The 25,826-nt window shown below is 48.0% G+C and overlaps 2 protein-coding genes across 2 annotated transcripts; both read left to right on the plus strand.

Annotated features, from left to right (window-relative positions):
- The first annotated feature begins 1,169 nt into the window (after window positions 1-1,169).
- Window positions 1,170-4,119, plus strand: LOC109787024 (ras-related protein RABA5c). Its single transcript, XM_020345584.4, has 2 exons — window positions 1,170-1,912; window positions 3,609-4,119. Exons 1-2 carry the CDS (start codon window positions 1,576-1,578, stop codon window positions 3,923-3,925), a joined length of 654 nt encoding a protein of 217 aa, XP_020201173.1. The 5' UTR covers window positions 1,170-1,575; the 3' UTR covers window positions 3,926-4,119.
- Window positions 4,120-19,282: 15,163 nt separating this feature from the next.
- LOC109787021 (jacalin-related lectin 3-like) lies at window positions 19,283-20,186 on the plus strand. Its single transcript, XM_020345580.3, has 2 exons — window positions 19,283-19,551; window positions 19,657-20,186. The coding sequence occupies exons 1-2, from the start codon at window positions 19,348-19,350 to the stop codon at window positions 19,918-19,920; spliced, it is 468 nt and encodes a 155-aa protein (XP_020201169.1). The 5' UTR covers window positions 19,283-19,347; the 3' UTR covers window positions 19,921-20,186.
- The last annotated feature ends 5,640 nt before the right edge of the window (window positions 20,187-25,826 follow it).

The raw sequence follows: 25,826 nt of genomic DNA on the forward strand, positions 1-25,826 counted from the left end.
TTGGAATCAAAGCTCCACAAGCTGCTAGATTATGGTGTGATAATATTGGCGCAACCTATCTTTCAGCTAATCCTGTTTTTCATGCACGCACCAAGCATATTGAGGTTGATTTCCACTTTGTCAGAGAAAGGGTAGCTCGAAAGCTACTTGATATTCGGTTTATACCTACTGGAGATCAACTTGCTGATGGCTTCACAAAACCTCTCACTATGAGAAGGTTGGATGAGTTCAAGTACAATCTTAATATCTTTCTATCTCTTCTTCTGTTCTAACTTCTCCAACCTCGTGTAACGATCACGATCAATCTCTTGTAAGCCACGGCACATGTGATATATATACAACCGCGGCCCGAGCAAAGGGTTCAACGCTTCCATCTACTTTTACAGTGAGAACATTTGTTCTTTGTTTTTGCCATGGACCAATACAAAATGTCATGTCACAGTACAAAAGAATTTAAAAGTTGGTTATCTTGTTAATAATAAAAATGCCTTGTACAAAAACAGACTTGGCTTGTGAACATTAGGAAATAAAAATGTCATGCTCTTAATAATAAAAATGACATCCTCTTAATAATAAAAATGGCATGTACAAAAACAAACTTGAGTTGTGAGCATTAAAAATATATTTAAATTTGCCATGTGACAAAGTTCAAAAAATTATAAAAGCTGCCATGTTATTTTCTTTTAGAAAAATTCTCATGTACTAGCTAAGAAAAAAAACATCTTTTGCCATCTTAGTAAAAAAAGGAGGAACGGGATTCAATCCTATGTCTCCTAGGTGTAGGTTGATGTCACTAGCTAGTGCGGTGGGCAGCTGTGTTTTGAAAAGAATAACATACATTGGGTTTTGTATCACTGCGGCCGGACGTTGAAAGATTCGTGCAACGAAACCGAAGGAAGAGGGCGTGTTCGCCGGATTGACCCCATGACGAGCGGTCGCCCGTTAACAATCCTTGGGTTCCCTAGAATGGCACTTTCCCTTTCCGACGTGCATGACCAAGACCAATCGTTGAATGGAATCGTGCACCTGAATTGCATCCCCAAAAACAAGAGTGACATGGGACATGGTCCGCACCACACCACATACTGCTCCTGTTGCGATAGCTGTGGCTTGGAATCGGAGCAGCCTCCAAGCTGTCTCGCCCAGCGAAGAACGGGGCGCCAACTCACGTCAGGCGTGCCCGCACCGCAGTCCGCACGACGCATCCACCCGTCCCACCGACACCGTGGACCCGCCGCCAACACTCCCGTGCCCCCGGTCCACCGCCGAGGCCGCGCTTGCCGTGCCGTGCCGTGCCGGTGCGTGCGTCCCACTCGCCACCCACTCGTCTCGTAACTCTGGTTTCGGCGCTTCCCTCACCACCCCACCCCAGCAAAAGCAAGGCAGCCTCACCTCGGCCTCGGCGTGCGCGTTCGGTCAAAACCCACCGCGCCGCTGCCCGCCTCCCCCCAAAACGCCACTACAAATCTCGCACATTCCTCCCACTCCCAGCAGCCGCTCGCCAGCGCGGGGACGACGGAAGCGGAAAGGCGGCGCCTCCGAGCTCGAGGGACTACGAGCTAGAGGCACCGAAGGATGGGGGACGACTCGGACGGGGAGGCGGAGGAGTACCTGTTCAAGGTGGTGATCATCGGGGACAGCGCCGTGGGCAAGAGCAACCTGCTCTCCCGCTACGCGCGCAACGAGTTCAACCTCCACTCTAAGGCCACCATCGGGGTCGAGTTCCAGACGCAGAGCATGGACATCGACGGCAAGGAGGTCAAGGCCCAGATCTGGGACACCGCCGGCCAGGAGCGCTTCCGCGCCGTCACCTCCGCCTACTACCGCGGGGCCTTCGGCGCGCTCCTCGTCTACGACATCTCCCGCCGGGGCACCTTCGACAACGTCGGACGATGGCTCCAGGAGCTCAACAGTACGCACCCTCTCCGCCCGCCCGCCTGCTTCCTTCCTTGCTTAATCAATTATTACGTAGCTCCCATGCTTGCTTACGGCTTGTACTGTCTGTGAGCTTGGATCAATTGATTCCTTATTAAAACTCACATAAAAAAGTAGATTCGGTAAGATCGTGTAGATCTGAGCTGGTCCTGGTCGGCGTCGAAAGGGACACCAGTGCTCGCGCCTAGCTTGTTGACGCCTAGATGGTGATTGATTGGGTTTAGTGTTCTCTGATACTACATAGCAGTAGAATTGTCACACCGGATGGGTTGGGCGACCTGTCCTGAATCTGGATCTGACTCCTCATGTAAAGGCTTGTTGTGGAATGTTTGAGGAGTGGATGTAAGGACCACGTCGGGTTGTTGTGCTAGTTGCTTGTTTTGGGTTCGGCATTGAAGTAGATGGCAAACCCTCCTCTTTTTGATTTCTGACATTGGGGGCTGCTTAGTTTGAATTCTTCAGTTTTAAACATGTTTGAAACATCAATGCCGTTGTCTGCTTGTTTGTTGTTGTGTGTTGAAACTCTAGAATTTTCCTGATCGACACCCTCTAAATACCTTATTACTCTTTATCGATATGGTTGTTGCAAGTTTGCAACAGCAGCCATTCTGTTGTTACAAGAAAACTGATATATGAGAGCATGATTCCAGTCACGCTTTAAGTTTGTTATTAATGTTTGAGGACAATTTTTTTATGGGTGCTGGCCACCATTTATTCTCCATTTTCCTTCTTAGGCAATTACTTGCATGTTGCTGTTGGAAACAGTCAACCGGCATAGAAAGATGCATTGTCTTGGTTCATTCTTTTATGTACATGGCGACTTTATCTAGGATGCGTCACTCTACCAGAAGGGCAAAGCTTGGTGTAAGAGAAAGCTATGCTCATAACACAATTGTGTTTTACTGTCAATTGGCATGCCATGAAACTCAGGAGAGAGGATGATTCATCCTAATTATCCTAGCTACCTAGTATATTGTTATTTAGCAGACAAAGTTCTGCAACAGACTAAATCAGCACCACTGTGTTATTGGAACACACTAACATAACATGATGGTCAACAATTTTACATTTTGTCACTTGCACTGTCTGTGTTGCACCATATTTTCTTCTTGTTTTGAAGCAATTTCTCAGAATGCTTGTACTGTACGTCTCAGCGTGCATTTTACAGACTGAACTGAAAAGGATTCTTTGCTTATGCTTGATCCCTAGAAGTGTGTAATGCTTTTGCGGCTTTTGGATGGTCAAAATAATTAGATTGGATTGGTATGGATAATGGATGTATCGAAAGGTATCCACTGTTGGATGGATAACATTGTGCTTATGATGGTTGATGTTATGATTTTCTTCGTGCCAATTTCTTGCACCATCCAACTACTAGTGATATATGTGATAATTTGGTTTCATTTTGCTAACTTAAAAGCAACAAATCCTATTCCTTTCGCTTTTTGTCCCCCAGACGCATTTTCTACTTTGCATGGTTGTGTTCTCTTGCTTGATGGCTATCACTTTTTGATTTCTTACATGTCCCTTGTGCAGTCATGACAAGTCATTTCTTGCACGTCTGGTTTTGTACGGCTGCGTTTTCCTTGATATTAGCTAGAACAATTCTCCTTTTCACATATCGCATGCATTTCCTCTGAAGTAACCAAAACGTATTCTCAAATCTAATGCAGCACATTCTGACACTACGGTGGCCAAGATGTTGGTAGGCAACAAATGCGATCTGGAAAACATCCGTGAAGTGCCAGTGGAGGAAGGCAAAGCACTTGCCGAGTCTGAGGGACTCTTCTTCATGGAGACCTCGGCTCTAGACTCGACGAACGTCAACACAGCATTCGAGCTCGTCATCAAGGAGATCTACAGCAGCGTGAGCAGGAAGATCCTGAACTCCGACACTTACAAGGCCGAGCTATCCCTCAACAGGGTGAGCATTGACGATGGTGACTCGAAAGACAGCCAGAAGCAAACTAGCCGGTTTGGGTGCTGCTAGCCAATCTTGGTACATTGTCGACTATTGGGTTTTGCTGGGATGTGATGATTTTTTTTTCTGGTCATCGGTATTGTTTGTAAACATGTAACCCAAAATTGGATTCTACTAGTTCTGTTACACATCTGAGTTACAGAGGAGGATAGTTGTGTTAATGCAAGAGTGGAGACGAACTGTTTCTTGCTATTAACCGAAAAGCCATGCGGTTCAGAGTTGTCACATTTTGTCAAATTTTATGGGAGGTCAGGGCAACTCCCATCCGGTGCGCCAAATGTCTGCCTCTGTTTTGGCTATCCAGCCCAATGCACCACCGAATGATTGCCCCTGTTTCTTTTTCCTATATCCGGAGCACTCAAAATATTTAAAGATAAATATCACCATTCTTTCATGATCATGTTGTACAAATATTTCAATGCAATAATAATTTAAATATAAATATTACAATCCAAACATGAAGTTTTGCAATAAAATGGTATAAACTTGAATTTAGCTTATCTGGACACATTTTTTAGTCTTCCATTGAAGCGGGCACAAATGTCCAACCGGATCATTCTGAAGCTACTCATGAGTTTCTCAATGGCGAATTTGTTGATGCATTTGGATAAAATCCTCAAATGTCGTTGGATTCTGCCTTTGATAGGGTCATTCATCTCCTCAAATTCCAGGCCATGGCAAACTCGGTCACCCTCGTCCTACACAATCACGTTCATGATTACACAAGCTGTCATCACGTCCCACAATGTCTTTGCATCCCATAGTTTTGTACATCCTCGAACAACCGCAAAACGGGATTGGAGCACTCCAAATGTCCTCTCGACATTCTTCCTAGCTCCTTGTCTTTGGGCAAAGTAAGATCTTTTCTCACCCCTAAGCTCAGAGATGATCTTGACGAAAGTCATCCACGGAGGATAGATACTAAAGATAATAGCCCATTTTATTGTCATGGCCGTTGATGGTATAGTTGCACGGAGGAGCTTCTCCCGCACACAACCTTCAAATAATGGAGACACCTGCATCACGTTGATGTCATTACGAGACCCGGGCATCCCAAAGAAAGAATGTCAAATCTAGAGGTCTTGTGATCCAACTGCTTCAGGAATGATGATGAGATTCTTACAATGGCCTTGATGTTGGCCTTGTTAAGCATATGGGCAATTCTTCCATTTCCAGTGCATGCAATCCACAGATTCGAGCATATCTGGCCACCCTCTTGCTTTTGATAGCGACATGAGCCTTGCGGCGTCTTCGAGAGTTGGTTCTCAGTGCAGCCGTGCTTTCGGACATTCTAAGATACTTGTCCCCCGAATCTGCGTCCATGCCATAGGTAAGCACCCTCAGTGCAGTCGTGCACTTTTGGTAACCAGAGAATCCAATGGTTCCCACACATCATTCTGCAAGATGAAGTAGTCATTATAGGCTCGGATACCATTGTAGAGGCAGTCGAACACAGTTCACTGCATCTGGAATCAACGATGGAAATATGACTCGAATAGTGCATCGGGGACACAGTAGTCGTCCATCAGCATCATATGCTCCTGTATCCTCTATCGATTCAACACTCGATGTCCCTTGATTGATCCCTTCAATTGGGATCATGCTCCTCCACATGTTGGACATTTGAATAACGGTTTGCATCATCGTTGTTTCATCCCCATCTAACGAGGACAAATCAATAAACTCAACATAGAAGTACTCCTTGCCCGAATCAATCGTGTTTGCTTCAAAGTAAAACAACAAAAACGTCAATAAATTTGGCTATGGAATTAGGCCGAACACTTGCCGGACGTGGTGTCCGCCATGGATGACAATGTGCAGGGCTGGAGGGTACCTGGGTTGCGGCCAGGCCAGGGATGGAAGGTGGTGTAAGCAAATCAAGGCTAGCGCCTCGGTGGAGATGCAGGGTTCCAACAAGGTCTGCGCGGCAGAGTGGGTGGTATGGTGGCAGCATCGGTCTCTGACTACGCGGACGCAGAGGAAGGGGAGGGGCATAATGAGAAAATCAAGGCTCCGAGTGGAGTTTTCGATGGGCCAGGGGTATCAGAGACCTACGTTGCGGAGACGTGGACGCCCGCAAACCTTCTTCAGCTTGGTTTACGGGCTGCGGGATTTTGGACGTCCGGACTACGCCACGGAAGTTTGATGCACGACGTTGGATGGCCTAAAATGTCCGGATCAGGCAGTCCGAATATTTGGGGGTGTTTTGACTTGAAGTTGCCCTCAACCTTTTTGAATCTGTAGTTCAAAGTGAAAGCATCGAGAATAATGATTTGCAGACGAGACGGAACTTTCCGTCACTGTTCTCTCTGGTTTGGAATGCTGGTGTATTTACGTTAATAAGTAATAATGGAGAGGTGTTTATGCCCGGTTTAAAAAAATACGAGATGTAACTTATCTTTTTACGAAAGGGGAGATAGAAACATGTAAGATGGAAACGAGGGCTGATGTATTCTGCCTTGTCAACAGAACACATGCCTTGAGTGGCCGAGTCTCAACAGTGTGTCTTTTCTTTAAAAATATCAGATTTATTATAAAGATTCATAGAAGTACACAACACCCCAAACATAAAAAAAATTATGTTGAGATCCATGGGCAACTAAACAATGATTACCGCCACCAGAACGATCCGCCGACGCGCCGCTCCCATATCGGAGCCGGCCTGACCTTGTCGATGACAGCCGGGAAGTCTTTATGCACGTGCCCTTAAGACAAGTGTTCAGAGGTCGTAGTCGTCATCATTGAATCCTAGAATCGATCTGAAAAACCCAACACCAAGTCTCACCGTTGCTACGCACAAGGAGAAACCCTAACCTCGTCGCTCCGAGGAACTGACAGGAATCTACGACGGAGCTCCATCTAATCTGTCACGATGAACGAACTTGAGAAGGCTCAATGCCCGAAAGACTGAATCAAAAAATAAGTGCCATCCATCCAAGCATCACCCTTTCGAGAACCAAAACCTTACCTATCTAAGCTTAGGCACCAGAAATACCCTCCCCGCCACCGGCCGCCGGAGCGACAGATGGAATGGAGGCGAATCCATAAGCTCGTCGACATAGATCGAAGGGAAGAAGGCTTTTTCTAGTCGCCTTGCGAGAGAGAAAAGAAAGGCCGGTGTGTAAGTCTCAACGGTGTGCCGATCCGCCCGCACGACGCCGCTCTATACCTCGACGTGTTGTGTGTGGTGCGGTGGTGCTACGATCTCCATGGTATGGACACATGGAAGTCGTCGAGCAGCGCAAGCGGCAGCCGGGCAGTTCCCTTGCGTGTCCATGTGCTCCCATGGTGATCGGATCGGGGGTCGATGAAGGGGAGGTCATGGGCTCATGGCGGTGCATATTGGTCGTCGCCGGTGGCGACACAGGGGTTGCTTCGTGGCCGCGTGGGTGGGCATCTGCATGGGCCAACGAGTCGGATTTGCTGCAATCTGCAGGTATCTCAAGTGGCGCGTTTGGATGCCGGGGCCGTGGGGGCATTTCCTATTTGGTGCTCGCTATCGGTATTAGTACAAAGCGCACACGATAAGTGGGCCGACTTTCTTTCACTGGTTTTGGGAACGTTTTCTAGAGAGTCTCATTTGTTTGTTTGGACTATTTTTGTGTTGTTTTGTTTTTCGTTATTTTTTTAACACAGTACAGATGCATATACAATCATCTCTATGAACGTCGCACGCACACCTTATTTTTATGAGCACCTTCGAGAGACTGATCCGGCACATCATCTTGAGATTAACGAAGGCGCCACAGACGCATTCATAGTCGATGACAACGTCTCCTCCCACTGAACACAGAGCGCTAGAAGGTCTGAAATAAATCCAGAAAAATATACTAGCACTAATGTCAAGTCTAAGACTTGAACTCCGGTGGGCCAGGGATACCACTGTCCTCCTAATAATCCAACCATAGGTTGGTTCAGATTTTTTTTCGTTGGTTTCATCACTCGATTTTTTTGCTTTTTTCTTTATTTACTTGATTTTGTTCTTTTCCATAAAAATATGTGTAGTTTTTTAAAATTCGTTAAATATTATACACCGGTGAACATTTTTCAAATTCTTGAATTTGTTTCCAAATTTGTTACTTTTTTAATTCATGAATATTTTTAAATTGGTGATTTTTAAAAATTATGAATTTTGAACCCATGTTTTTAAAAAATTCATGCTTTTTAATATTTTCAAACATTATACAACAATGAGAATATTTTTAAAAAAATCTATAAATAAAGGATTTGCTTTTTCCCTGAAGCCATATTTTATTTAGAACTGTTTCGCGCGAGCAATTGGTAGTGAGGCAACCGAAAGTTAATGGGCCACATCTTGTTTACACGCGCATCAGCGCCAACGCACAATCTGACATGAAGGCGTCGAATAGACGCTTCCAAGGGAAGGTGCAGATGTGGCTTCGTGGAGGTGCGAGAGAGATCTCCAGTTCGGCGCCTTAAGCGCCCGAACAGCTTCGTGGCGCACATGTGATGCGCCCCTGGGCCTAGCCCAACAAGGGCCGATGGTCCCTCGCGTCGCTTTGGTCGTTGTTTCTTCGATCCCTCGGGTCGATGGTTGACCAGTTAGCTGTTGACCAAAATCAACCATTTTTACTTTTGTAAACAAATATATGAAAGTTTCAAAAAAGATGAAAATAAACTTGGATTCGAAAAAAAGTTCATGACTATGAAAAAAGTTCAATATTTTGAAAGTTCATAGAATTCAAAAAAAGTTCAACAATTTTTTGGGAAAAAATCCAAAATTTGAAAAATGTTTATCGATTTTGGAAAAAAATTCATTAAATTTGGAAAACTTCATCAATCTTGATAAAAAGTTCAATGATTTTTGAAAAAAAACAAATAAAAAATCATCAAAATTTGGAAAAAGTTCAAGAAATTAAGAAAAAGTTCATCGATTTTATTAATATTTCATTAATTTTGAAAAATATTACGAATTTGAAAAACGTTCAACGATTTTGAAAAAAAGTTCCTCAAAATTAAAAAAACTTCATGAGTTTGAAAAAAGGTTCATAAATTTTGTAAGAAAGTTCAGTAATTTGAAAAAAAAACTCATGAATCGAAGAAAAAATTCAGGAATTAAAAAAAAAGCAAAATAAAAAATTTAAAAATAGAAAGAGAAAAGAAAAAACAGAAAAAACCTGCCAAACAAGGAACTGAGAATAAAAAAAGAAAACCAAACAAGAAACCACTGCATATTTCAGTGTTGCATTTCAAGAAAAAAAAAGCGGTGTCGGCACAAGAGGTTGGGTGTCGCAATTGGTTCTGTGTTTGCTACAAAAACCTGGAGGTGCGTAGTTTGAATCACATCGAGCGCTTTTTTTTGGAGTTTACAACATAAGAAAAAGAGGTGAATGGGCCAGCCCAGAGCGGAGGGGGAGGGGTGCGCCGATTTTCAGAATGGACTGTAACCGACGCTTAAGGCGCCATATAATCTAATATGCCCATTGGTGTTCCAAAAGTACCTTACCGGATTCCTGGCAATGAAGAAGCGAGTTGGGTTGACTTATACAATGTTATGTATCAAGAAATGACATTTTTTAGGTCAAGAGATTCATTGCGAGATCACGAATCATATTACAGGTCTCATGGTATATCTGAGTATAGAAGATGGAATTAGTGATATTTTTTTGTTTATAAACTCCCCAGGCGGGCGGCTAATATCATAAATGGCTATTTTTGATACACACCATATATATATATATACAATATGCCTCGGAATAGCCACCTCCATGGCGTCCTTCATTCTGCTTGGAGGAGAACCCACCAAGTGTATAGCATTCACTCACGCGAGGATTATGCTTCACCAACCTGCTAGTGCTTATTATCGGGTAAGGACACTAGAATTTTTACTAGAAGTAGAAGAGTTACACAAAGTTCGCGAAATGATCTGTCGAACCAGGCTTTCGCCCCTCTTTATAAATAAAGGCACAAACGGCTGAACGATACATACTGGTGAGGAAACCCTCATACAAGCAGGTCGAAACAAAAGATAAAAAAGGCATCAGGCAAATGGCACAAGTGCCACTAACCCTACGCCAAACATGAAGAGCAGGATAGGCCACTCCTAACACACTACAACCAAGATAACTAGAGAGGATCGGAGCCGCGCCGCCAGGAGAAACCACCGTGCCATGAGGACCCGAACACACCGAGCCATCTCCGGAGAGGGCCGACTCATCGTTGAGACAACCCTCTCGCCCCGGGCCGTGGAGCGCCGCTCCTGCCAAGAGACGGCAAGGACCGAGAACGGAGACCACGTCTAAATGATAGGCGGTCAACGACACCTTCCCTCGCCAGGAGCAAGGATGCACTATGCCAGCGAGACAGCAAACCCGACGCCAAAGCCATCTGCAACCGAGGGTCCACAACGACGCCCTCAAGAGGGTGATGACACCGAGTGCCACCGTCATCGAGTCCAAGAGGCGGACTAGGATTTTCACCCCGGACCCTTGGCACCTTGAGGGGCCCCAAAGCAACGCCCCCAAGAGGGAAGCGACATCCGTAGGTGCCGTCGTTGCCGGCGCCGGAGCGCAGAGCTTTCGCTCGGACCCGCACAAGCTCCACCTGCGGACTCAAGGTTGCTGGCCCACCCCAAGAGGGGAAGCCACGACCTTTGCGCTAGGCCTCCAGATCCAGACCAGGGGAGCGCTATTGCCGAAGACACGACGCCACCAGGGCCACCTGCCACTACTGGAATTTGCTTATTTGCCATCTGCCTATTCTTTGCCGTCTGCTCGCAAAGAAGGTCTTTGCCGTCAGCTTGCAAAAAACGGACGGCAAATAACTAGCTGATGGCAAAGAATGTCTTTGCCATCAGCCAATTCTTTGTTGTCTGCTGGCGGACGGCAAAGAGAGAGGTGGGCCCCACTAATGAGCTGCTTAGAAAAAAAACCTAACGGCCCCCTCTTTGCCGTCTGCTAGCAGACGGCAAAGAGCAAAAAAGCGGACGGCAAAGGGGGGCGGACGGCAAAGAGACAACCTAACTAACGGCCGTCCCCCCACTCCGCTCCCTCCCTCTCTCTCTTTCTGTCCTCCCCACCCCGACGACCACCGCCACCCGCCGCCGCCCCCGCCACCAGCCACCCGCCGCCACCCCCACCACCCGCCGCCACCCGCCCACCCACCGCCTCTCGCCCCGACCACCCACCGCCCGCCGGCGCCCCCTCGCCCCACCGCCCGCTGCCGCCCCTCGCCCCATCGCCCCGCACCCCTCCCCTGCGGCGCCCCTTCCACGCCGGCCAGCCGCCCCCTCCCCTCCCCTGCGTGGCCGTCCCCGCCCCGTCCCGCCGCGGCCTACCCCTCCACCGGGTCGCCGCCGCCCCCACCCGCCGCGGCCTCCCCCTCCACCAGGCCGCCGCTGCCCCCACCCGCCGCGGACTCCCCTCCACCGGGCCGCCGTCGCCCCCACCCGCCGCGGCCTCCCCCTCCACCGGGCCGCGGCCTCCCCCTCCACCGGCGATCCCCTGCGCAGGTGAGTGATCTTCCCCCCTTCTTTTAGTTTAGTTTGTTTTAGTTTAGTTACTTTTAGTTAATTTAGTTTCTGTTTTAGTTATAATTTTACTTTAGTTTGAGTTTCAGTTTAGTTTTAGTTTTATTTTTAGTTTAGTTTATTTTAGATTAGTTTTAGTTTTAGTTTAGAAGAATAAGAAGAGTAGGAGGAGGAGGAGGGAGGAAGAGGTGGAGGGAGAAGAAGAAAGAAAAGAAGAAGAAGAAAGAAGAAGATGAAGAAGAAGAAGAAGAAGAAGAGGAAGAAAGAAGAGGAAGAGGAAGAGGAGGAGGGAGGAAGAGGAGGAGAAGAAGAAGAAGAAGAAGAAAAGAAGAAGAAGAAGAGGAAAAAGGAGAAGAGGAAGAAGAAGAAGAAGAAGAAGAGAAGAAGAAAAGGAAAAAAACAGGAAAAAAGAAGAAGAAGAAGAAGAAGAAGAAGAAGAAGAAGAAGAAGAAGAAGAAAAAGATACCCCGACACCCCGACCCCGACACCCCGACACCCTGACACCCCGACCCCGACACCCCGACAGCCTGACACCACACCCCGACCCCGACCCCGACACCCTGACACCCCGACCCCGACACGCCACCCAACACGCCGGCACGACACCCCGACCCCCGACACCCTGACACCACACCCCGACCCTGACCACCCCGACACCCCGACCCCGAAACAGCACCCCGACCCCGACACGACACCCACGACACCAGAGGCCGATGAGGTCATATATTTGTGAATTATGAGTTAGGTCATATATTTGATGCCACTGAACCCTATGAGCCCGTCATTGATTATAGTGATGATGATGATTATGCATTTATTGATGCTAGTGATCGAGATTATTAGTAGTGTCAGGTATTCAATTTTTTTATGTTGTACTTGATGATGATACATAAGTGATATACATATTATTATTCATGTCGGTATTTTTTTAATGTTGTACTAATTTCGTTTACTCTTTGTCATGGCAGGTGTTGAAAGATGGTGGGCGCTGGTCGGGAGCGCTCCGAGGCCCCTTCTTTGTCGGCGCGTGGTGGGAGGTCTTCCATTCCACACGCACCTCTCCGCCGAGCGTTGCTGGACAGTATGGCGACACCGCCGGGCCCTTCTTCGTCGACAGCGGTGCCCAGCAGGGGACGAGGTAAGGGAGGGAAGAAGAGAGGAGTTGGAGCACGTGGTCGCGGGAGAGGAGGTAGGGTGACTGCTAGGGCGCCTTCCTCGCCGCCACCCCCAGCTGTTTCACCCGAACACGTGACTGCTAGGGTGGACTCGTCCGAGGAGGAGGCTACACGGACTCCGGTCCATGAGCCTTCGGCCCACGAGCCTCGGGTCGACGGGCCTTCGGCCCACGAGCCTTGGGTCGACGCGCCTTCGGCCCAGGAGACCCCGGAGGAGCACACGTCTGGATGAGGTACCTGGCGGGATGAGCCTGAGGGGCCGAGTGGCCATGCTGATGATGGCGGGGAGCCGACTGATATTGAGGAGGAGGGGGCACCGTCTACCAGCGTGGTTGTACACGGCTCCCGTCCGTGCCGGCGACCCGCGAGCAGAGGTGGTTGATTTTCCCTGATGGGGAGAGGTAAGTGCATTTAATCCTTTTGTACCTTCTGCATTCACGTTTCTTCAAATATCTAATGCGTTGGCCTTGTCATGCTGTAGGGGTTGGGACCACCATCATAGTGTCCGCCGGCCCAACTCCGTCCTTGGAGTGCTTTGCCGGCAAAACTTCCCGGGGTTTGTCACGTTGCCTGGTGAGGGTCGGCTTCCAGAGCTTGGATTGAGCTGGGAGCACTACTTGGCTGCCCCGGCCCCGCCGGGTGAGATTATCGATAGTGTCTTGTGCGACACGAGGGCAGATGTGGTGATCAGAAAGTTCTGGGTAATTTCTCCTTTACACATTTAAAAATCTTCAACTAGCTAGTTATTAATTGTACTAATCAATATTGTCTCACTTGATTGCAGACATTCTATAGCTGTGAGGAGGGATACGAGGAGGAGGCGGCAAATGTTATCGAGAATGTCTGCAAGCGCCTACTATAGAACTTACGGCACGAGGCTCGGGTGCAGGCTGTTCGAGACTACTACGCCTTGCGTGGTATCAAGAAGCCCAAGCCGGCGTGCCCCGATAAGTTCCTGAGTAAGGAGCAGTACACGAAGGTAATTCTTAAGGCCTTGTACTTACTTCCTTCATTTAGTAATTCGTAGCCGTAGCGCTCAAGTTTCTATTTGCTAACTTAGGCGCCTCCGAGATGGTGTGCGGATCGGATGGATTGTTGGGAGGTGTTGGTCAATGAGTGGTGCTCAAAAGAATGGCTAGCCGTCCACAACGCGGCTAAGGACAAACGTGCCCAAATGGAAGGTGTGCCACACCATCAAGGCAGCTCCAACTTATATCAGTTCGGGCGGAACTGGGTATGTGGTTTGCTTCATGATTCATGCAATTCATTCATCATGCTAGCTTGAGCCCTTTAATTACTAATTTACTTTGTTTCTCTCTTTCAGGCACGCGACAATAAGGCGGATAAGGTGCCAGAGGTGTACGACCTGTATGCCATGACCCACACTGCCTCTTTCAAGAAAGTCAAGGCATTCTGTCTGTCTGACCTCGATGATGCAAACAACTTCACCAACATCTCCTCCCACGACAAGCTCGTGAAATATAGAGATGAGGGGAAGGCGAGGAAAGGGGAGGACTTTAACCCGAGCCAGGGTCCCATTGATCCAGAGCTGGTGATGATATATGGTGGCGGGAGGTCCCATGGCTCCATAGCCATTGGAGATGGACTTATCCGTTGTCCTAGCACTCTCCCGGAGATCAAGGCGCGCCAGTCGAGCTCCGCTCCTGAGATAAGGCCTCGTGAACGGCCAGTCCAACTAGCCATCAAGGTTAGTTATACGTACTCAGTTATCTTTCTCCATCACATTGTCTGTGCTTCCATCAATGATTACAAATGGTAACGAGGAGTGCTATTGCAGGATGCTATACAGAGTGAGAGAGATAGAACGGAGAAACTTCTAGCGGAGGCGGCGGAGAGGCGCGGGAGTTGGAGGAGAGGACGACAACGATGTTGGAGAAGGAGAGGGCACGGAATGACATGCAGGCAAGGGCCATGTACGAGCTCCTTGTGGTAAGTTTCTTCTGCAGATTAGCCAAAACATTCATGTAGTGTTTGTCTCATTACTAACTAGTATGACTGAGTCGTCAAAACCAAATGTGCAGTCTGTGTGCGAGAAGACCGGTTAGACCGCTCCGCCGATGCCAGTGATTGCTCCTGGGACCACGGTGAGTTTAATTTGAATGGACATTACTTGCTAGTCTTAACATTTGAGTGTCATCATGCTAACGAGACATTGGAAATGATCTTTGGTGCAGCGTAACTCCAGACAAGCATCACACGATTCTTCTCCAGCTACCGGCACGAGCCAGCCCGCTCCTACACCTCCATGATCATGGTAAGTTTCTCTAGTGTTTTGCTTAACAAATGCATAAAGACCTAGACTTAGCCTTATTTCCTCCAAAATGCTTACCACAATGACCTAGACTTAGCTTTATTTGCTCCAAAATGACTTAATAAGCTTACTGACCTCCAAAACCATCCATTTTACCTAAGTTAGCTCTAAAACGATCTATACTTAGCTTTGTTTCCTCCAAAATGACCAAAGTTAGCTCTAATATGCTTAGTTAACTAGGTTTGCTCAATAATGACATGTACTTAGCTTACTTATGTAAAAAATGGCATAATTAGCTTAGTTAGCTCATAAACGATCCATTTTACCCAAGTTAGTTCTAAAATGATCCATTTTACCTTAGTTAGATCATAAACGATCCATTTTACCCAAGTTAGCTCTAAAATGACCCATTTTACCTTACTTAGCTCATAAATGATCCATTTTACCCAAGTTAGCTCTAAAATGACCCATTTTACCTAGGTTAGCTTCGAAATGATCCATCTTACCTAGGTTGACTCTAAAATGATGCATTTTTACCTAAGTTAGCTCATAAGCGATCCATTTCACCTAGGTTAGCTCATAAACGATCCATTCACCTAAGTTAGCTCACAAACGATCAATTTCACCTAAATTAGCTTATAAATGTCATATATTCTTCTTCATTTTCTTCTTCATTTTCTTCTTCTTCTTCTTCTTCTTCTTCTAATCTTCTTCTTCTAACTTTCTTATTTCCCATTTTGCAGAATTCATTCGCTTCACGGAAGCTAGCATAGATGGAGTGCTTGTTTGGATGAACTATGTTTCTTTTGTATCGATGAACTATGCATGTATGGTAGGATGACACTATTGTAATATGTATGGTTGGATGCATGTATGTGGAACTTGCTATGTATGGTTGATGGAACTATGCATGTATGATGAAATTATATGTGTTCGATATCTCATATGCTTGCTGTGAACTTGCCATGTGAAAAATATATATGTATCATCTATTTGCTGTGAAAATGGTTGGGTATAAGAAAAAGCAGAAAAAGAGGCAATGCAGGCTCTTTGCCGTCTGCCACCGACGGCAACGGGCTCTTTGCCGTCCGCGGCGGACGGCAAAGAAGCCACGTGGCAACCACCTGTGCTTCCTGGCAGCTGACCCATTTGGTCAGTTTTCCTACAGTGGCAGACGACAAAGGCTTGATGCTCTTTGCCATCAGCCACGGACGGCAAAGACTGCCGTTAGCCACCTAACGGACTAACAGCGAATTTATTGCCGCCAGCTTTCTTTGCCGTCCGCCGCTGATGGCAAAGGACCCTTTGCCGTCCGCTTCAAAAAGCAGACGACAAAGAAGCTCTTTACCGATGCCTACTTTGCCGGAGCCTTTTGCCGTCCGCGGCAGACGGCAAAGGCCTTTGCCGTCCGCCATCCTTGCCTTTGCCGTCTGCCATGGCAGACGGCAAAGTAGCTGATTCCTGTAGTGCGCCACCCCTCCCCTTGCTACCCACATAGCCAAGAGAAGGCGCCACCACCGCTGCCACGCCGCCCGCCGCAGAGCCACCCGTGCAGCCTCACCATCCAGGGCCGCCGCCCCGACATCCAAGACGAACCCACCACCACCAATGACGCAACATGATGACATAGGTCAGGCAGCCGGACACGGACAACGTCAGAGCGGAACCACCGTCGGTCAGGACCGCACATCCCCGATGCCAATCCACACGCAAGGAGCTCCACCTCGGTCGGGGCGCGGATCATTGGGTCAGCCAGCATCGTCGCCGGGGCAGCCCAATCAGACGGGCCGCCAGAGCGATGTGTCTCCACGGGCCCTCGAGTCCCTCCATAACCTAACCCTAGATCCACCACACCACTGGCCGCCGGAGCTCCTGCACGCCACTACAGTAGTCGCCGGCCATGGCCTGACCCAAAGCCCCCAGCAGCACGTCATGGAGGAGGTCACCTCGCGTCACCCGAAGAGGCCAGTACGCCGAAGCGCCGGAGCCTCCAGCTCGAGCACGAAGGGGCGTGGCGCGTTGCCGACGCCGCCAAGCACCAGCCCGCAGCCCGTCGTCTCCCGCCACGCCCAGCCCCGCCGACGCACGCCACCCCACACGCACGTCGGGGCACCACCGTCCACCACGAGCGCCGCCTGGACCAGATCTGCGGCCCAGGAACTCGCAGCCGCCGCGCAGCCTGCCTCGCGCCTGACGCCGCAGCCACCCGCGCCTGCCGCCGCGCCACCGGCCCCGCGAAAGCCCGGCGTCCCCATCTAGCAGGCCTGCCCGCGCCAGCCTAGCACCAGATCGAGGAGGAGGGGATGCCCGCCGCCGCCGACGCCACCGGGCTTTGCCCCAGCGGCGCTTGCCGGCGGCGGCGGGGGAGGGAGTGGGTGGAGGGGAGGGAGTCGAGGACGGCTAGGGATGCCCCTCTCGGTCGCCCGCGGGGGCGACGCGAGAGGAGAGGAGCGGGAGGGGGGGGATTTCCGTGTGTCCAAAGAAAATGGAGAAGTCCCGCACACTAGTTCGTGAAATGATCACAAGGGTTTATGCAGTAAGAACCGGCAAGCCTTTTTGGGTTGTATCCGAATACATGGAAATAACAAAAGCCATTTGAATTAATATTTTATATATCAGAATAACTAGTTTTGTTATTAATGAGAAAAAGGGTGGCTAAAAGAAGAGAAATCATTAGTTATTCATTAAGGTTAATTTGATAGGGTTTGTGGGGTAGGCCGGGCTTCTACCGGAAGCCTCCGTTCCGGATCTGGGCCCAGGTGGGCTGCAATCATCAAGGGACATTTTGGTGCGGTGGAGCCAGCCTCGCGTCAAGTCGCTCACAGGTGTCTTCATGCATTGGATATGGTGGCCAAAGCGCGCAGTTGATGTACGGTGGCGGTGTGTTAGTGTAGTCTGGCAATGTTTGGAAGAGATGTGATGATGTCACCCCTTCCGGGGTCTTCTCATTTGCCTGGCTAGTTTTGTGTGAACTGACCAATAGAGGATGGACTTTTGTTTTTGAGGTTTAATAGATTTTTTTAAACACGGTACAGACGCAAGCGTTTATATATATATGCGCATACACTCGTTCCTATGAACGTAGACACGCACACCCTACTCTTATGAGCACTTCCGAGAGACTGAGCCGGCGTATCGAGCTAGTTTGGTTGGAGTCCACAGCTCCATGCCCGGACAAAAGTTGTGCCTGGCTTCAGCCTGAAAAATTGTAAAAAAGTGCCTGGCCAGGCTAAGTCTAGCTGGTGCGTTTGGATGATGTCCTAAACTAGGCAAGCAATAACTTCCTTTGTCAGCCAATAAACAACTCTTTACCGGTCACATCATGAAGTATAGCATCCTGTGTAAACTGGATTTTAGCTTCCAGGCAAGTGCCAGTCAACCGAATTTGAGCGCCTGGGCCAGGCTAACGACTAAGCCTGGTACTCCTGCCTATACCTGGCCATGGGAAGCCCGGCCCGGCCGGCCCGGCCCGAAAAAGCCCAACCCGGCCTGGCCCGACGCTGCCCCCGGGCCGGGCTTGGGCCTAGATCTTGAGCCCGAAGGCCGGGCCGGGCCGGGCCTGGGCCCGTCATTTTTGCATTTTTCTGAAGGCCGGGCCGGGCCGGCCCGGAGCCCGACGAACTTTTACGTGTTCGGGCCGGGCTCGGGCCAGAAAACAGGCCCGATGGCCGGGCCGGGCCGGGCTCGAGCCTGGGTTTTTTTCGTCGGGCTTGGCTAGGCCCGGCCCGAGGTATGGCCAGGTATACTCCTGCCAGACTAATGATCATGGATTGCTCCAGGCCAGGCTTATTGAGGACACCAAGCAAGCAACCTCCAGGCAGATCCCAGGGAAGGTCCAGGCCAGGCAATTTTTTGTGAAGCCTCCAACCAAACTAGCCCATCATCTTTACACTTATGAAGTTATTATAGGCACGTCATAGTTGAGGAGAACGTCTCCTCCAACCAAACACGCATCGCCATAAATCCTGAATATCTGATGGGTGGCGGGTACAATTGTTCTTCTGAGCATTCAACCATATTTTGGTTCGCTTTGAGATTTAATAGATGATGGATGGTGTCGTGGATGTACTCTCTCTGGATGAAAACCTGATCTAGCCTGGTATGCACTCTCGTTCCCTGTAGGCTGGCTACGGCCCGGATCTCACGCAAGTGTGCTGAACATTGGAGGCCTTTTGTAAAAACCAAACCAGGCTAGCGAATAGTGGACGTACGCCAACTGCCAAAGCCAAACAAGCCTGAACTGAACTCAAGTTGAAATCCAAGACAAATCTTATGCACAGCCTGTTCACAAGGCGGCATTACCTGTTGCCAGAACACACTATGAGTACATTATGTAACCCAATGTAGTGCCAAGCACGTACGAACTGTATTAGTTGACTTTGTGCTGTGCCACAGACCCATAGTTGCTCGTCCTCATTCCCATACGTGCCAAAGCCAAACCATACCGTCGTCGGGAAAGACGCTCCCCGTGTTGTTCCCAGGGACGAAAAACAAAATGCAGGGATCCGTTTCGAGAATGGGGCCATGCGGCGGCGGCGGCGGCCACGACAGGGACATGGACATGCGCGGCGTGAACCGTGTGGTCAAGCTGGTCGTCCGCCACGGCGACACCGTCGACGCCATCTCCGTCCTGTACGAGCGGAACGGCCGGGAGGAGTGGACCGACCTGTGGGGAGGACAAGGGGGGACGCTCTCCGAGGTACGTACGTTAGACACACATTGCTCCCTGACGAAGACGACTCCATTTTTCATCCATCATCGGTGATGGAGCTCCTTATACTCCATTTCGTTGTGGATGGCTCAGATCTGCCTGCGGCCGGACGAGCACTTCACCGGCGTCGTGGGCCACTACGGCGAGTTTGATGGCAGCTTCGCCGTGAGGTCGCTCACTTTCGTCAGCAACGCCCGCAGCTTCGGGCCGTACGGGCAGGAGGATGGCGTGCCGTTCGCGCTTCCTGCGGCCGGCGGCAAGATCCTCGGCTTCCACGCGCGCTCCGGCCGCCGCCTGGACGCGCTCGGCACCTACGTCAAGATGGCAGATCTGTCCACGCAGGCCCCACGGAACTGATCATGACCTTGCCCATAGGAGTTCCTTATTGTACGTGCGGTAGTATATCTCACTAGTTACGGCTACTCCATGCGATTTATTATTTCATAATACTTGTTTGTGTTCTTCTTACCACCCTAGAATTTCCTTGCTGTACGTGCGTAGTACATCTCCTCACTAGTTACGGCTTGCTCCTCCATGCCATTTATCATGCCCGACCTGGTTGTGTTCTTAATAAAATGTACTACATACTAGTATATAATTAAGGGTTTTGATTAGTTTTGTCATTCGATTATGTGATATTACTCCATTTGTCACTAGAATTTTCAACTGCCAAAAAATGCTACCCCTTTGTTAAATGTGTGCTAAAAAATGGCACTAGACACCTTTATTGTTCGGTTAAAGGCCATTGACCGGGATGAAGTAACCAAAGTACACCTGACCCCACTTGTCAGCGTCTCCTCAACAACTCATCTCATCTTGTGCCTTGATCTGATGGCTATAAGGCCAAAGCTAAAGCAAGCGGTGGAGAGGCTTCTGGGTATGCAACTTAGATTGGCCTCTCTGTTGTATACACTGCTCCCTAGCTTTTCATACTGGGCACAGAAGGTAATTGCCAGCTACCTTTGTGCTATACATCGCCGTATGCACAAGTCTAGTGCTCACTCCTGTTGGAAATATGAGCAATTTACCATATGATTTTATTAACAGAAATACTAGATAAAGCATGACCAAAATAGCAGAGATAAAGCAAGTCATGCAATCTAACAGAGAGAAGGTAAATAATATCTGCAAATATGAACTAGGACCGAACATATCTAGAGCAGACATTAGTGCAAGTTGCATATATGAAGTAGAACTTAACATATGTAGAGCAAACGCTACAACAAGGAACTGTGGCAGGACCTCTAACAGAAAGAGCAAGAACACGTACGGGACAGCAACAACAGCAGTAGCACTGGACTCGGGGTCGGTGACCTCGCCAGCCATGTCGTCCAGGAGGTTGTCGACGTCGGGGAAGAAGTCGTCGTCGGAGTCCGGTGTGTTCGTGACGAAGAAGTCAGCAGTCGTGCAGGGCGCTTCCCAAAAACCTTATCACCCTTCTCCCGTACAGGACTCAAAGATGTGCGGTTTCGGAGGCCTACTGTCCCGACTTGCGGTGCATGCCGCAAGCTGGGATGGGGAAGAACGTAGCAGTAGCTCAGTATTCAGGAACCTGGGGGCGAGAGGAATGTGTTGTTCTGGTGTGCATCTCTGGAGAGGAGCGACCTCCCTATTATAGGCACATGAGAGAGAGGCGAGAGGGCAGCGTCGGAAGGTGAAACGAAAAGACGGAGACGAAGCGAACAACCAGCAGCCGAAAAGTTGCACCGTTCGCATTCAGTCTCCACTGTCGAAAATCTTTTCAGCTTCTGTGTGACCTTCGTATACCAGTCGTGCATGGCAAAAATTTAGACATCGGCTCGGCTCATTCCCGCAACCCGCGGCGCGTCGTGACGAGGCGAGGCGTGGCGTGGCGAGGCGGAGGAGGAGCGCGTGTAAATGTCCCTCATGTTCTCATGCTCATACATGTGGGAAAACATCGTCCCTTATAAGGAGGTCCAACTCCCACCAAATTAGCAATATGGGACTAAACTTTAGTTCCACCTCTTGCCTTACACGAATGGGCTGCCTGGGCCTCTAGGATTTATTAGGAATTTCTGAAACTGCTATTGGGCTGGCCCAAAATAGGAAAAATTCCAGCAATCCCCCACCAGATCCCAGAGGCACACAAAATTTGCCTTTGGTTCCAAAATACTGTTTTATATACCGGTACTGCAGTGGAGACTGTTAAGTTGAACTTCCACCCAGAACTCTATGCTACACTAGTAAGCAACTTGAACAGTGGACTGGGCCTTGAACTGCAAGTTTTCTACGAAACTAGCTTCACACAAAGCCTTGACTGATACTAGGCTACCGTGGGTCTTCCCCGCGGTTGGAGCTTATGCGTCATACTCGGAGACCTTTCATGAGTTTACTAGAGAGCACCCTACTCTCATAGATTGCGACGTTTAACAATCAGACTCATATAGGTGAGTTCTTCAAAAGATGTTCTACAGAGCAACATCTCTGCTTCAATGAGCCACTTAGAACACATTAAGATATACATCAACCTGCCATGCATATTAGGAGAGTATTGCATCTTCATGGAGTGGTATTGTTAATAGCAAGGATACTCTCCTCCCAGTTGACCAACAGCTTGTCTCCACATCTAATTCACGGGATCTCCGATCACATAGACTAGGTTACCACTGTGAACAACTCATATTGTGGGTCTCATACCCATCTCCTTTGATGCATTATCTATCACATTACGTGATAGACCCTTAGTAAAAGGATCTGCCAGATTTTTAGACGTTTGGATATAATCCAATGCAATAACTCCGGAGGTTTTCATTTTTCTGACAGACTTCAACCTTCTCTGAACATGTCTTGATGACTTCATGTTATCCTTTGAGCTGCTCACTTTCGTGATTACAGTTTGATTATCGCAGTTCATAAGAATACCCGGTACCGGTTTCTCAACTACCGACAAGTCATTCAAGAGCCGACGAAGCCAATCTGCTTCGACCGTAGCTGTATCTAGTGCTGTGAGTTCTGCTTCCATTGTTGACCTTGTTAAGATGGTCTGCTTGCAAGACTTCCAAGAAATAGCGCCACCTCCATGAGTGAATACATATCCGCTCGTGGCCTTTATCTCATCAGCATCTGAGATCCATTTTGAGTCACTATACCCTTCCAGTACCTTTGGGTACCCAGTGTAGTGAATTCCGTAACTCGCAGTGCCTTTCAAGTAACGCATAACTCTCTCTAGAGCTTTCCAATGCACATCTCCAGGTTTTGAGATAAACCGACTTAGTTTGCTAACAACAAAAGAGATGTCAGGTCTTGTACCACTGGCTAAATACATAAGCGAGCCAATAATATGAGAACAATTGATCTCTAGCAATTCTTCGATTCTTTCGAAGCAGCACGCTAGCATCGTATGGTGTTGGAGAGGGCTTGCAGTCGCTGTAGCCAAATCGACTCAAGATCTTTTCCACATAGTGAGATTGAAGCAATGTAATCCCACCATTATCGTCTCTCAACAACTTGATGTTCAGAATGACATCAACCACTCCTAAACCCTTCATCTCAAAACAACGAGATAGAAAATCCTTGACCTCCTTAATAATATTCAGATTTGTTCCAAAAATCAGTATGTCATCAACATACATGCAAAGGATAACTCCCTCGCCCCCACCATGACGATAGTACACACATTTATCAGCTTCGTTTATAACAAAGCCTGTAGTTGTTAAAGTTCTTTCAAACTTCTCATGCCACTGTTTGGGTGCTTGCTTGAGTCCATACAAAGACATTAGCAACTTGCACACTTTTCCTTCCTGACCATCTACTACAAACCCATCTGGTTGTTCCATATAAATTTCCTCTTCCAACTCTCCATTTAGGGAAGCAGTCTTAACATCCATTTGATGAATGAGAAGACTATGTGAGGCAGCTAATGAAAGTAGTATGCGAATAGTTGTCAGTAGAGCCACAGGTGAGTAAGTATCAAAGAAGTCTTCACCTTCCTTTTGGGTATAACCCTTGGCCACGAGTCGTGCCTTGTACTTCTCGATAGTACCATCAAGCCTAAGCTTCTTCTTGAATACCCATTTGCACCCTATAGGTTTGCACCCATAAGGATGATCAGTTATCTCCCAAGTTTCATTTGCCAAGATGGAATCCATCTCACTATGGACCGCTTCCTTCCAGTAGTCAGCATCTTCAGATGCATAGGCCTCTGAAATAGAACTGGGAGTGTCATCTATTAGATAGACAAGAAAATCATCACCAAAGGACTTTGCAGGCCTCTATCTCTTGCTCCTAGTAGGAACTTCATTGTTCTCCTCCACAAGATTTTCAAAGTGTTCCATCGAAATGGCAGGTTCAGTAATTGTAACGGGTTCCTAATTCGATGAACTAGGCATCTCCTGATTAGATGAGGTAGCCATATCCTTCATGGGAAAGATATCTTCAAAGAAAGTCGCATCATTCAACTCCATGATCGTACCGACATGCAGGTCAGGTACCTCAGATTTTACAACCAAGAATCTATAGCCAATGCTATGAAAGGCATATCCCAGGAAAACATAATCCACAGTTTTTGGTCCAAGTTTACGCTTCTTTGAAATTGGCACATTGACTTTCGCCAAACAACCCCAAGTTCGTAGGTAAGAGAGTTTTAACCTTTTCTTCTCCCATTCCTCGAAAGGAGTTATCTCTTTGTTCTTTGTGGGAACTCGGTTTTGGACATGACATGCAGTCAATATCGCCTCCCCCACCATGCCTTGGAGAGACCCGATGTGTCTAACATGCCGTTAACCAAATCAGTTAGAGTACGGTTCTTTCTTTCGGCCACCCGATTTGACCGAGGTGAATAGGGAGGCGTACTCTCATGGATTATACCATGTTCCGCACAAAAGGAATCAAATTTATTTGAGAAATACTCTCCACCACGATAGGACCTAAGCCTCTTGATCTTTCGATCAAGTTGGTTTTCCGCTTCAGCTTTATAGATCTTAAAATAGTTCAAAGCCTCATCCTTAGATTTCAGAAGATACACATGGCAGTATCTAGTGGAGTCATCAATTAACGTCATAAAATACTTCTTTCCACCTTTTGTCAACACACCATTCATTTCACAAAGATCTGAATGTATGAGCTCTAGTGGTGCAAGATTTCTTGTTTCCGCAGTCGTATGAGACTTACGAGGTTGCTTATCTTGCGCACACACTTGACACTTAGATCCCTTGATAGTGGTGAAACCAGGGATTAAGTTCAACTTCGCTAGTCATGACATGCAACCAAAATTAACATGACAGAGACGTGAATGCCACACATTTGATTCTCTATTGTTGCAAACATGATTAACAACTTTATTGCAAACGTCTGACAAGGATAAACGAAACAGACCTCCTCACTCATAGCATTTACCAACAAAGGTGCCATACTTGGATATTACAAATTTATTCGACTCAAAGACAAGCTTGTAGCCATCCCTTCACAGAAGAGATCCGCTAACAAGATTTTTATTGACGGAGGGGACATAATGCACGTTCTTCAGCCGCACGATCTTCCCTGAAGTAAACTTCAGATCGACCGTGCCAACACCACGAACAGAAGCACTCGAACCGTTGCCCATCAGCACGGTGGAAGTCCCTGCGGTCTGATAAGACGAAAACATGGAAATATCACCGCATACATGCACATTAGCACCCGTGTCAATCAACCAATCAGGAGAATGGCATACTGAAAGAATAGTGGGAAATATACCATACCCAGCATGCTTCATGTCAGTGTCTCCAATGACAACATTAGCGGTCTTGCCGCCTTTTCCAAGATGACGCTTGTCATAGCGATTAGGGCAAATAGGAGCCTAGTGATGAGGATCTCCGCACACATGACAAACACCTTTCTTCTTGTCATTCTTCTTCTTGAAGTTGGTGTGCTATACAACCTTGTTATTCCCATCAAACTTTCTTTACCATCAAACTTGCCCTTGTTCTTGAACTTGTGGGGCTAGAAGTTTTTCTTCTGTACCAGATTGGCACTAGATCCTCCCTCAATACCTCGAGCATGGGTGTCCTCTGCTCTCGCCTTTTCTTCCACATCAAGAGTACCAATGAGATCCAGAACGGAAAACTCCTGCCTCTTATGCTTCAGTAAGGTAGCATAGTTCCTCCACGAAGGAGGAAGCTTAGTGATGATGCCTCCAGCAACAAACTTGTCCGGTAGCATACAATTGAAGTGCTCAAGTTCTCTAGCAAATGACTATATCTCGTGAGCTTGCTCAACCACGCAACGCTCTTCAGTCATCCTGTAGTCATATAATTGTTCCATGA

The sequence above is a fragment of the Aegilops tauschii genome, chromosome 7, assembly GCF_002575655.3.
Source record: "Aegilops tauschii subsp. strangulata cultivar AL8/78 chromosome 7, Aet v6.0, whole genome shotgun sequence".
NCBI lineage: Eukaryota > Viridiplantae > Streptophyta > Magnoliopsida > Poales > Poaceae > Aegilops > Aegilops tauschii.

Coding starts and splice junctions, on each gene's coding strand:
- LOC109787021 (XM_020345580.3), top strand. CDS start 19,348: ATGCAGGGATCCGTTTCGAGAATGGGGCCATGCGGCGGCGGCGGCGGC. Junction 19,552..19,656: donor AAGGGGGGACGCTCTCCGAG/GTACGTACGTTA, acceptor TGGATGGCTCAG/ATCTGCCTGCGGCCGGACGA.
- LOC109787024 (XM_020345584.4), top strand. CDS start 1,576: ATGGGGGACGACTCGGACGGGGAGGCGGAGGAGTACCTGTTCAAGGTG. Junction 1,913..3,608: donor ATGGCTCCAGGAGCTCAACA/GTACGCACCCTC, acceptor AATCTAATGCAG/CACATTCTGACACTACGGTG.